The following is an 11,182-nucleotide window of genomic DNA, read 5'->3' on the forward strand; positions in this document are numbered from 1 at the left end:
GGCGCGGGGCGCAGCGCTCAGGGCCCGGCGGTCGTGCCGGCACCGGGGCCGCCGAGGTAGATGAGCTCTCCGCTCGGCGACGGCTTCAGGCCGTGGCTAACCTTGCCGGATGTATGCAGGCCCCTTCTCCTGTGTGCCTTGGGCTGCAACACGCCTCCCAGCCCTGGCTGGTGTGCTCAGCGTTCCCATGATTTTCTCATCACGGAGGGATGAGGGATTTTCTCATCACGTCTCCCCTGCGCCAGCAACCCACCGGACGGAGCTGACCAGCTCTCCCTTGACACGGGTGCTCGAGGAGCAGTACCAGTGTTGCTGAGGTAGTGTCTTTTGGAACACTGGTGCTTTACCTCTCTCTGGCTTGTCGTACATAGGTGGCTGATTTCCGAGAGCAGCTGCTGTCTTGTGCTGGTGTGGACCCTGCACGTGTTGTGGAGTTCTCTTGTGGTGAGTTTGCCGGGGTGGCAGGCAGGGGTCATAATCCGTCTCTGCAGGACCCGAGTGTTGCAGTTTGCCTTTGGTGCTGTTTTGTCAGCACTGTAAGCAATATGGCATCTTCATGGCAGCAAAGGGGTGCTAGGTCCCTTCCACTCTGAGCTTCCCTAGTACCAGCAGGCAGTGTGCTGTGCCTTCTTCCCCGGGGCTCAGGGCATGGAAGTCAGAGCAGCTTAGTGACTTAGGCAAATGTGTGCCTCGCTGCACACAGGTAAAGCTGTTCAGCTAGTGGGGTTTGTGCACACAGCAACGATATTGACTCTCACTACTTGTTTGTCTCCAGGACATGTGATTCCTCCAGAAAACATTTTACCCCTAATCCTCTGTAGTGGTCCTTCCAACCAGCAGCTGGAGTTCACCTACCAGACAAGAGACCTGCCCCAGATGGTCAGTCTTTCCTTTGTTCCCTTCCTTGGTATCTCTTCTTTGTTTCACTTGCTTATGTTTCATAGGATAGTGTGGTCTCTGTTTGAAAGGTGGGCTGATCAAAAGCCATGGCAGGGGAAATCCATGGGATTTGGGGCAGGTGTGTTGCCAAGTAATTGGGAAAGAGGAGCAGCAAAAGGAGTTTTGAGCTGCCTGCTTAGAGGTAGCTATTGGAGACGAGGACTAGCAACTCCTGTTTGGCTGTACTGACATCCTGCATTTGTGTGCTGGACATCAGAAGGAGATTTCTGACTGTGCTTCACCATTTGAAGGGCTCTGACAGTGGAGCGTGACAGCTACAGTCCTGCAGAGTGCAGCCCAAACCATAGGGGCGGCAGCAGATATTTCTGCACTTTTTCCTTCTTCCTTTGGTGGGCCAGTAAGCACCCAAGGCTGGACATGAGATCTGCTCAGCCCCTGCTGAATCTCCATCAGATGTGCTAGCTAGCTCTCTACATCTGTTCTAGTGTGACAGGTCCTATCCACTGCGACAACAGACATAAACCCTCCTTTCCTGAATGACCAGTGCTCCGCAGCAGTAACAGAAACCCTGGATTAGGAGGAGAGGCCAAGCAGTGAAGAGCTTTTTGGTGATTCCCAGCTCCCCTAGAGAGCTCACTTAGACCTGGCATATTTCCCACATTTTTCCTTCTCCCAAGGCATGTCATAGGGGAGGTGTGATCCTGGGTTTGAGCACAGAATTGGAGTGGCGTTAGCTGGAGCTCCTGTCAGCTGCAATATGCTCTTGTCCCTCTTGCAGATGGATGAGATGGGTCGAATCCTTTGCAACCTGTGCAATGTGGTCCCAGGGGGTGTGGTGTGCTTCTTCCCCTCCTACGAATATGAGAAGCAGATGTATGCACACTGGGAGAAGACAGGGCTGCTCACCCGCCTGGCAACTAAGAAGAAGGTAATTGTGCAGCCAGGGGCAGTTGGTACTTTAAATGGAGGTTTCAAAAGTCAGACAATTACCTATGCATTACAGGCCTCTCTTGCTGAGTTGTTCTCATACTTTGCACAGCAGAGCAGAGCGGATGTTTATCTAGCCAATCCCTCCAGTAATGAATAAATGATACTTCCCAGGTGGCTGATCACTGAGCTGGGATCTAAATTAGATTAAATGCAGCTATAGATTCTTTAAGTGCACAGTCTGTGTAGTGGCCATGGGGGGAGACAATCCTCACTTTCCATAACCAGCAAGCTTGTTCCCGTGTGACTGGGGGGCTGCTCAGATTGAGCTCTTGGAGGGAATTTGTTTTTCCCAGGCTCAGCTGTGTGCCCCTTGAACACAGACCAGCACAACTAAGCGCTAGGTAGAATGGGACCAGGCTGCAGTTCATAGGACAAATGGTGTTCTTCTTCTGGTGGAAGTGCAAAGCGGAGAGTTGAAAGGCTAGTAGTGGTGACTCCTGTTGAAGTGATAAGAAACATTAAATGGGGAGATCACTGCAAATATAAAATCTTTGCAATGACTCCCACAAGTATTTGAAGCTTGCGTATTGAAGGTAGGCAGTCCGACTGTCTCAGGGTGTGGGGCAGGGATCTTGGATCATGTGCTGGGAGGGGGGACGGGAAACAATTACCTATACCCTGGCTGTGCCTTCTGTTTACCAAAAGCTAAATAACTTACCCTGTGGATTAGGAGGGCACATTTCCAGATATTTCACAGCCTTGGTGCAGGCATTCTGGCACGTGGATCTACCTGTAGGTTTTTGTGGTGGAAGCATTATGTGTTTGTACAGCTATCACTCATAGTGCCTTTCATGTGTGTTCTGTCAGGGTCCCAATGGTCTGCCTGGTGTCTCCAAGGCTTTGTGCCACAATCACGCAGCTTGCTGTACCTCTCAGCTCTGATTTGTTCTTGTTTGGCCTTTGCAGTCTCCAGCAAATTGGATATGCGTTAGCAAAGCAATTTGGTAGAAGTGCAGCAAGTGTGACTTTCAGCTGCCCACACACAAGATCATATCATAGCAGAGGAAGGTTAAAGTCTTTCCTGAGGTGGCTGTGGTGAGATCACACTGAGATTATATATAAATTACACAGGGAAAATTAATTTAAATCAGAGGATTAAATAGCTATTGTTTAATAAGTTAAATAGTCTTGGCTTATATTTATAATTGCCAGTTATTTTTCTACTGAAAGGCTGATTCTGGCTGGCAAAATTTGATAGTACTAATTGCAAACCAAGAGGAAACACATCCTTTAGGTTCTTTATTGTCACAGAAAAGACAGATGTTGCACCTCTTGTTTACTAGGAAGACAACTTGTGATTTAGACCAAGGTGGAGCATCTATCAGAATGCAGCTCAATTAACATCAGGGGCTTTCAGTAACTAATTAGGCATGCTAGAATAACACAAAGAAATATTACTTTATGTATGCTTTGCAGAGAAAACTAATTATTCACTGGGCAAGGGGAGCTATTACTTGGAATTAATTGGTGATTCGAATTGATTGGTCCTGTCACTGTCCTCCAAGATCTCGCAGCTGGAGGGTCTCCTCACCCTGCTGGATCTTTATTCATAGATGGAAGAGGTGCACGTTGCTTTCCTGCCTTTCAGCTCTCAGGTGACTTTTAATTAGACAAGCCGGCTAAAGCTGAAAGGGAGTGTTGGAGGGGCAGGAGCAGCTGCTGCTTCCTTTAGAGCCCAGTGTAAAAGTAGTGAGCAGGCAGTGCTTTTCCAGGGTAGAGGGGAAAGGTGCTGGTTTTTCAGGCAATTTGCCTTTCCTTGATCTTTGTTCCATGTGCTGCATGGGAGTAAGATGATTTGCTTTCTTTAAACTGTTTGCTTCCTGTTGCTGCAACTGACGCACTGTGCCTGTGACAGATCTTTCAGGAGCCGAAGAAAGCCAACCAGGTGGAGCAGGTGCTGGTGGAATATGCCAAGTGCATAAAGGTAAGCTGAGCTGGCAGGCTGGTGGGAGTGTGGCATCCCAGCTGTGTACGGGAGTGCTGCTAAAGAGAGCATTGCAGCTTTTTTCAAGGAAAGAGGGCTCTAGCCCACGTGTGGGAGTGTTTCTGAAGCACAGTAATCTTCCCTACTCTGATTTAAGTTGCTGGTCCCTCTCCTGCAGCGCTGCAGCCAGGCAGGAGGACAGATGACGGGGGCCCTGCTGCTTTCTGTAGTTGGAGGCAAAATGAGCGAAGGGATCAACTTCTCTGATGACCTGGGAAGGTAAGGTGGCTGCTCCCTGGAAGGCGAGCACTGGGCTTGTGGTGCGGCGACTCCAAGCAGGATGGACACATCAGTACTTGCATAGATAGAAGATCCTGGGGAGCACATGGCTTGGGCTGATGCTTAAACCAACGGGACCAAGTCTGCTGGGTGGTGTAAAACCTGCTTGCCCAGAGTACTTCTCATATGAGTAATGCAGTTAGGCTTGCTGTGCTAGATAATCCCTTGTTCTGGCGCCCTGAATCCCTCTGCAGCTTTCCGTTCAGAATGTGCTTGTCAGACTGCTGTGCTTTATTGCTGCCTTTGGTTTTCAGGGCTGGCTGTCTTTCAGGGGTGCAGTGACCTCTAATTTATCAGGCTATTGGCAAAGTGCTCTAGGATGAGACATTAAGAATAACGCAGTCCTCCCTTGCCCCTTGCAGGTGTGTGATTATGGTGGGAATGCCTTACCCCAACATTAAATCTCCAGAGCTCCAGGAAAAAATGGCTTGGCTTGATAAAACAATGGTAACAGAGACACTTACACCTCTGCCTCTTTCACTTCTGCTTTTTAGTATTAGCTTTCCTCCCAGAACACGAGTCCCAGGGCTGCCTTCAAAGATTTTTTTTCTTTGAGCTTGCCCTCGTTTCCCAGACTGTGTGGTACCGAGAGCACAGCCTTCTCCACAGTGCACGTGTGCAGGTGGCCCTAAACACAGGGAAGAAGCTCAGTGGAGGGAAAGACCACTGGGGCTCTCTGGGAACACTGAGTTCCAAGGGGAGCAAGGTCCTTTCACCCAGAGGAGGTGGCAGGGTGGTAGAAGCTGCTTGCCAGGATCACTTCTCCTCTTGGCTCACGTGTTGTTTCTCACTGCCCACTGGAGATGCTCTTCCTGGGCTGCTGGGGACAAGTTTTCTGCCTTCAAGGGGGGCCTTGGGCTGGCTCTTTGTGAATGCTTAACATGGTTTTCTGACTGCAACCCTTCTTCTGTCCCTCCTTACTCTCAGCTTGGGGTCTGCTTGGCCACCCAAAGCATTTGCAGGCGTAAAAGCATTTGCCTCACTTTGTCATTAAGACTCCCTAGTTTGATTTACATCTGCCTCGTGTTCAGTCTTACCTATTTCTCCTTTCCAGCCCAGAGCTGCTGGCCAGGCACCTAGCAGAGTGCTGATTGAAAACCTGTGCATGAAGGCAGTAAACCAGTCGATAGGTAATTCATCCTTCTTTGGACAGGCTGGGGGATACGAAATGTGACTGCAGTGAAGTAAGAGGGTGGGAAAAAGGGTGCATTACCAATCAGTCTAAGTACAGATGACAGGAACATGAGCTTCCTTGCCTGAGAACAAACACTTGAGTGAGCCATTTTAATGCAGTTGTACACTCTGTACAGGCAGAGCCATTCGCCATCAGAAGGACTTTGCAAGCATCCTGCTCCTGGACCACAGGTACGCACGCCCTGCCATCTTTAACAAACTGCCGCAGTGGATCAGGGAGAGAACCCAGGTGAAACCTGCCTTTGGATCAGCGTTTGCAGAGTTAAGAAAGGTCAGAACTTGTATCTTATGTACTGCTACCAAAACTGTTTCCCACTGTACTCGTGTACTTTTCTCAAACCTTCACTTTAGAGTAAGGCCAGGGACAAACTGTCTGGTTTTGTGCATTCCTAGTTCCATCGAGGGAAGTCGGATGCTTTGTGATGCAGACCAGAGAACAGGCTCTAGGTCAACTCCGTGAGCTACACCTCTGAACAACACCTGAAGCAACACAAGTTCCTGCTTTTCTGTACTAAGGAGTTTGTGAATCTCTGCCTTCTGCCTCCTTTGTGGATGTTTGCTGTTCAGTATCTGAGCACTATGATGGTGAGACAGCCTTCAGCACCATAACCAGGAGGGAAACTGGTCTGAGAGAGGTGAAGGTAGTAGTGGCAGGCTCCTATCTGTTTACAGCTGTTAAGGTTTTATTTAAATTGATTAAATATTTTCAAGCCAAACACTTAATATGGGGAGTATAATTATTTTGACTGAACACATATGCCTTTTCCCATCAACCACCAAGTGTAGGGGGCTTGATGACTAATGAAAACATAGAGCTTTTCACAAGAATTGTAAACTCATCAGGCCACTAGTTTGTGTCACGTTGGAATTACACAGTCAGACTGGTAAGACATGGGGCAGCTATAGGTAACATTTCTTATCTCCTTCTTTCTACCTTGCTTCAAGCAGTCAACAGATTCAAGGAGCAGTTCATTCTTTCAAGGAGAATAAAGATGTGGCCAGAATAAAGCTCATCACTTCTCCTTTGATCATGCTTAAGCACAGGATTGCTCTGTTCTTTTTACTGCCTCCATTTTTGAATTCAGAGTAACTTTCTGTGGAAAATGGTAAAACCTTTTTTTTAGGGTAACCTTCCTGGGGTTCTTTCCTAGGTCATGGGTCAGTGCTGGAGGGCAGCAATAATAACAGGGACAGCTATGTAATCCCACAGCTGTCCCCAGCTCTTTTTGTCATCCTGAGCAAGTCTCTTCCCAGGAGCTTCTTTTGCCTCCTTGCCGGTTTCAGCAGCTGGATGCTACCTCTCAAGGCTCTTCACAATGAAGAAAGCACTTATAATTAGACACAGAGCTGGTACCCACTCCCTATATGTTAATTAGCCCCACAGGGAAAGAAACAGCTGCTTTTCAGGAACTTCCATGGTGAATCTCCTGCCCCTTCAGTGGGTACAGAGCCCCCATCTGGCACAAGCTCTGCCTTAACCCCAGTGAAAGCGGCAGTGGGAGTGGGGGGCACCTGCTTGTAACAGCTGGTACCCTCCAGCCCTGTGGCTGGTGGTGCTGGGTTGTAAGGCTAGCCCGCCTGAGATGAGAGTGGACAGCTGGGCTTTCCCTTAAGACACTCTTAATTGAGCACGCTTCCCACTTTTGCTGGAGTGAAGGCTGCAAGGACCTGCTTCCTTCAACTTTATTGAAATTTTTCAGACAGCAACAGGCAAAGAATTACCATAAGCCAGGTAGAGAAAGAAACCATCGCATGCAGAGGCACCAGGAATTAAACCTCCATGGAGGGACACACACAGTCATTCTCTCTTCTAGCAACACCCAAGCAAACAAGCAAGGAGACAAATGGGCAAGGGCTGTTTGCCTGCAAGAAATGCTTTTGCAGTCATCACCAGTCACGTTAGGAAAGACTGAGGGCCTGTTAAATCAGGAGCAATGCTAGTTCTGATCCTCTGAGCACAGGCTGCCCCACTGCCTGCCAGCTAAGGCAGGATTTATTGTGCCAGCATGAGCAGTCGCAGCATTTGAGATGGAATGTAGTATTTGGGCTGGAGAATAGCAGCCAGCAGAAGAAAAACTCTCATTGATAACTATAACCTCAGCAGCAGTTAGCTGCTGTTGCTCCTGCTCCTCTTCAAGAAGAAATGACATGGTCCCCCTGCCATGCCAGTGCCCACCCTCCAGGAGATACTTCCACAGGCTGGTGTCTCTCAAAGGTGCTTAGTTCAAGAGTCCTGGGATGCACAACTGACCCCATCTATGACTCCCAGTCATCCTCGTCCTCCTCACCCACGGGCTGCTGTGGCGGTGGGAGGGGTGGTATTGAGTCCGACATACGAGCAAAGGCACCAGCAGGACTTCCTGGAGCATCAGGATTTCCAGAGGCTCCAGGCCCTTTCCCTGAAATACCTGTGAGGGAAGTAAAAGCACCAGTGAGTGACACCTGGGCACTAGAGAACATGGAGGCTCAGCAAAGGGGAGGGGAAAAACACACCTCGTACCATGGCTCCCACCAGCACCCAGAATGGCCAACACGCTTAAACACTGCCACAGCCCTGCGCAAGGGCTTGTTTAACTAAAGCTCCACCTGAGCAAGTCCATGTCCTCCTCTGCCCTGTGCCAGGCGCTGAGGGGTGATGCTGGCCCTAAATGCCCCGGGTACACGCCAAGGCCTCAGGGCAACTCGTGTGCCTCCACGAGCAAGGGGACCAGTTGCCCAAGCACTGAATTAAAAAAAGACACTGCTGTCCCTTCCTCAGAGAGACTGTCCTCTGCCTTAGACACACAACCTCCTTCTGTTGAGGTGGAGGCTGGGCTTGAGGTGGAGATTCCCTCGCTCACCCTCTGTTAAGACACCCCCAGCCACGCTGTGGCACACTCGCCAGGGAAAGTGTCTCTGTTCCTGTTTCTAGGGCTGTGGCTGACACAACTGAGGTGCCAGAAAGGGCTCTCCCTCTTTCCTAGGGGAAAGGAGCAGCCCACCCTGCAGGACAGTACCTTTGCGCCTCAGCACCAGTTTGTTGAAGAGGTCTGACATCAAATCTCCACCTTGCCCTGTAGCTCTCACTGAAACAGAGCAAAACAAGTCAGACAAGAAGAAGCATCAGTCCAAACCTAGCACTACAGCAAAAGCATTCTCTTGCAATACTGCCTTCAGATTGAAGAGAAAAAAAAAAAACCCAAACCTCTACTCTTGTATCACACCCCTAATCTCTCCCACTAGAGTCCAGTTTCAGGTCAAAAAAACACCAGGCACTGCAGGGTAATGGCATCTTCTGGGGAAATCCAAGAGTGGAATTCCTTGAGGGTCAAGGCATTTGCAGTCTCATTCTGCCACACTAGCTCCATCAATACCCTCCCCAGCTACCTAAATCAATGTGCTCAAACCAGCTTAGCCCTGCCCCTCTTGGCCCCAGGGTTTCCTTTGTGTGTCTGCCCCCATGCAGAAACTTCTACGCATGCCCTGAGACAGAGCAGGTCTCCATCACGAACACGAATGGCCTTCTGGCAGACGGGGTTTAGCAAGTTCACAGAGCTTTGGCTGAATGGGAAGCACCTGAGACCTACACCAGCCTGCGAGGAGAGACAACACCTTTCCGCTCTGTATGTTCACTGTGATCCTAGCCTGCCCCTCTCCCCTCGGACCTACACCTCCCCAGCCTGGGGCAGAAAGCAAGGAAGATCAGTTCTGCCAAAGAGCCTCAGCACCTTGTTCTTGTTCCTTCTGCTTCTTCTTCTCCAGCTTCCTCTCCTTGACACTGCGGAGGTTGGCCTTCCCAATGCCACCGGCCTGGCGGATGGACTCCAGGAGACTGGCACGCCCAGTGGAGGGGTTCACCACCTCCTTCGGGGCTCCCTGGACTGAAGCTGCAGGGACAGGAATGACAAGCAGCAGCTGTGGGTCAGTGCACCAGCTACAGGCCCAGCCAAATCCCCATGGAAAGGGCTGCTCCGATACCCTGCCAGCTTCTGCCTGGGGCTGTGAGCCCGGCCCAGACACCTCTCAGAGACGGACTTATGCTCAGCCCAGCCAGCAGGAGCCCCGCGAAGGGGGAACTGAAGGCTTGCAGCTCCCAGGCAGGCAGGAGCTGCTTCCCTTCCCACCGCAGCTTCCCTCCTCTGCCAGAAGGCTGGGAAGCCACAGGGAACCAACCAAGGACACGGGCTGAAGCCAAGGAGTCAGAGTTAGATTCTGCTGGTGAAGCTGTGGAGATGCCCGGCCCTTACCTGCAGGCACTGCATAGCTGCTCTCCTCGCTCGCTGTCTGGGCTGGCTCAGAGGGGGCTGTGGGCTGGGGCAGGGGTGGCGGAGGAGGCACCATAGTTGGCATAACAGGAGGTGGTGGAGGAGGTGGTGGTGGAGGAGGCGGCAATAGCTCAGAATCTTGAAGGTCTAAAAGATGAAAGAAGTTGCATCTGAAGTGTCCCAGAGGACAGCACGCTGACAGCTTCAGCTCAGAGCTCCGCATGCCTCAGCAGCAACAGATCAGAATCCTCAGCAGGCACTGTGCAGCAGAGCACTCCCACCCTGTGCAGCATCTCTTAACAGCAGGCAGGGCCAAGGCAGAGTTTGAGATTCTCCTACTCCGCCCCCCCCCAGCTGCATCCTACTCGCCCAAGGGCATCCCGCCAGGATGCCACGAGGCCAGTCCCCACACACCACGCTCCCTCCTCCCTAGCCATGCAGAGGGTGAGGGAGGTGAGGGGCCTGGAGTCCAGCCAGCACTTGAGCAGGTTGCAGCTTTCACTCAGGCCCAAGCACAAGCCAAAGGTATCTCCAACATCCATCTTGAAATCTCCACCGAGGGACTTTCTGCCTTGTCTCCATCTTCTAGCAATCCCTGCCTTCCTCCTTCACAGGGTCCTGGGAGCAGGGATTGGAAATACCTGGTTGCAAAGGCTCCACCGACTCAGTGTTGAAAGTGGGCAGCTCTGGAATAGCACTGCTAGGGGCAGACGGTGCGATGCCGGGGCCCAAATCAGCACTGTACATGAGATCTGCAGCAATGCCAGGCAGGTCTGGCAGGTAGGACGGCACATCAATCTCGGGGACCTGGCCTAGATCTGGCACATAGAAGTAATTTTCAGCTACCTAAAAGAAACCAAAACAAAAAGGCAGTGACTACGCACTTGCTTTCCCTTGCAGCAAACAGGGGCACTGCAGGGAACAGCCTGGGTGGCAGTCAGAGCTGGGCTTGTGTGCCTTGGTACAGTGGCTGCTCATCAGCTACCCTTGCCACTCTGTGCTCTTGTCCTGTGGCAGCTCCCCGTTCTCAGAGGCTACTCCCTGCAGACCAGGCTTGGAAAAGGCAGGCTGCAGGAAGAGGGAGAGGTGCAGGACTCTTCCTAGTTTCTTGCAGGTGGACTCTCTCCTCCTCTGAAGGTTTCATGCACCAACTTTTGCAGCCTACATAAGCCAGTCCCTTCTCCTCCAGAAGAGAATGGTGCTTGAACCGTTTCTGAGATTAAGATGCAAGAGAAGCACAACCAAGTAGTTACAGAGGTTTGGTTCTGTGTTTAACACGCAGGCAAAAGAGTACCAAAGGTGTGCTGTGAATAAAGGGTTTTGTTTACTATATATGCAGCTATCTTCTCTGGTCCAACATGATGAGCAAATGGCTCCCAGGCTCCTTTCCCTAGCCCCAAAACACACATTCAACCACACACCAGCAAAGCTCCAGGTACGGCCGCTAAAAGGTGTTGGGTACAAGGTCAGTCACATGTTGGGGCAGCTGGGTTGGTGCACTGCCTGCCTCATGCCCACACCAAGCACAAACCCTTTGCTCAGGCTGGCTGGCCCTTCTGTTTGCACCAGCAGGCGCCCCTTCCCAGCAGGA

General features: G+C 51.1%; 2 protein-coding genes across 2 annotated transcripts in view; one reads left to right on the forward strand and one right to left on the reverse strand.

Moving 5' to 3' along the window:
• Window positions 1-371: 371 nt before the first annotated feature.
• LOC104074747 (probable ATP-dependent RNA helicase DDX11) lies at window positions 372-5,784 on the forward strand (the record flags this gene model as incomplete). The annotated part of the gene is made up of 9 exons (XM_009574987.1): window positions 372-444; window positions 776-879; window positions 1,679-1,828; window positions 3,746-3,814; window positions 3,993-4,093; window positions 4,516-4,600; window positions 5,208-5,283; window positions 5,464-5,618; window positions 5,741-5,784. Coding segments are annotated over 9 exons (843 nt in total), but the record flags the coding sequence as incomplete, so codon positions are not given.
• Window positions 5,785-7,584: 1,800 nt separating this feature from the next.
• The window catches only part of WASH1 (WAS protein family homolog 1), a 31,954-nt gene continuing 28,356 nt past the window's right edge, over window positions 7,585-11,182 (reverse strand). The window contains exons 6-10 of the mRNA XM_009574986.1: window positions 10,233-10,437; window positions 9,574-9,738; window positions 9,055-9,213; window positions 8,344-8,412; window positions 7,585-7,755 (exon numbers count right to left, since the gene is read on the reverse strand). Of these exons, the coding sequence (XP_009573281.1) occupies window positions 7,604-7,755; window positions 8,344-8,412; window positions 9,055-9,213; window positions 9,574-9,738; window positions 10,233-10,437 (750 nt within the window). The 3' untranslated portion in view covers window positions 7,585-7,603. The remainder of the gene's footprint in view (window positions 7,756-8,343; window positions 8,413-9,054; window positions 9,214-9,573; window positions 9,739-10,232; window positions 10,438-11,182) is intronic.

The sequence above is a fragment of the Fulmarus glacialis genome, unplaced genomic scaffold (genome assembly GCF_000690835.1).
Source record: "Fulmarus glacialis isolate BGI_N327 unplaced genomic scaffold, ASM69083v1 scaffold18593, whole genome shotgun sequence".
Lineage (NCBI taxonomy): Eukaryota > Metazoa > Chordata > Aves > Procellariiformes > Procellariidae > Fulmarus > Fulmarus glacialis.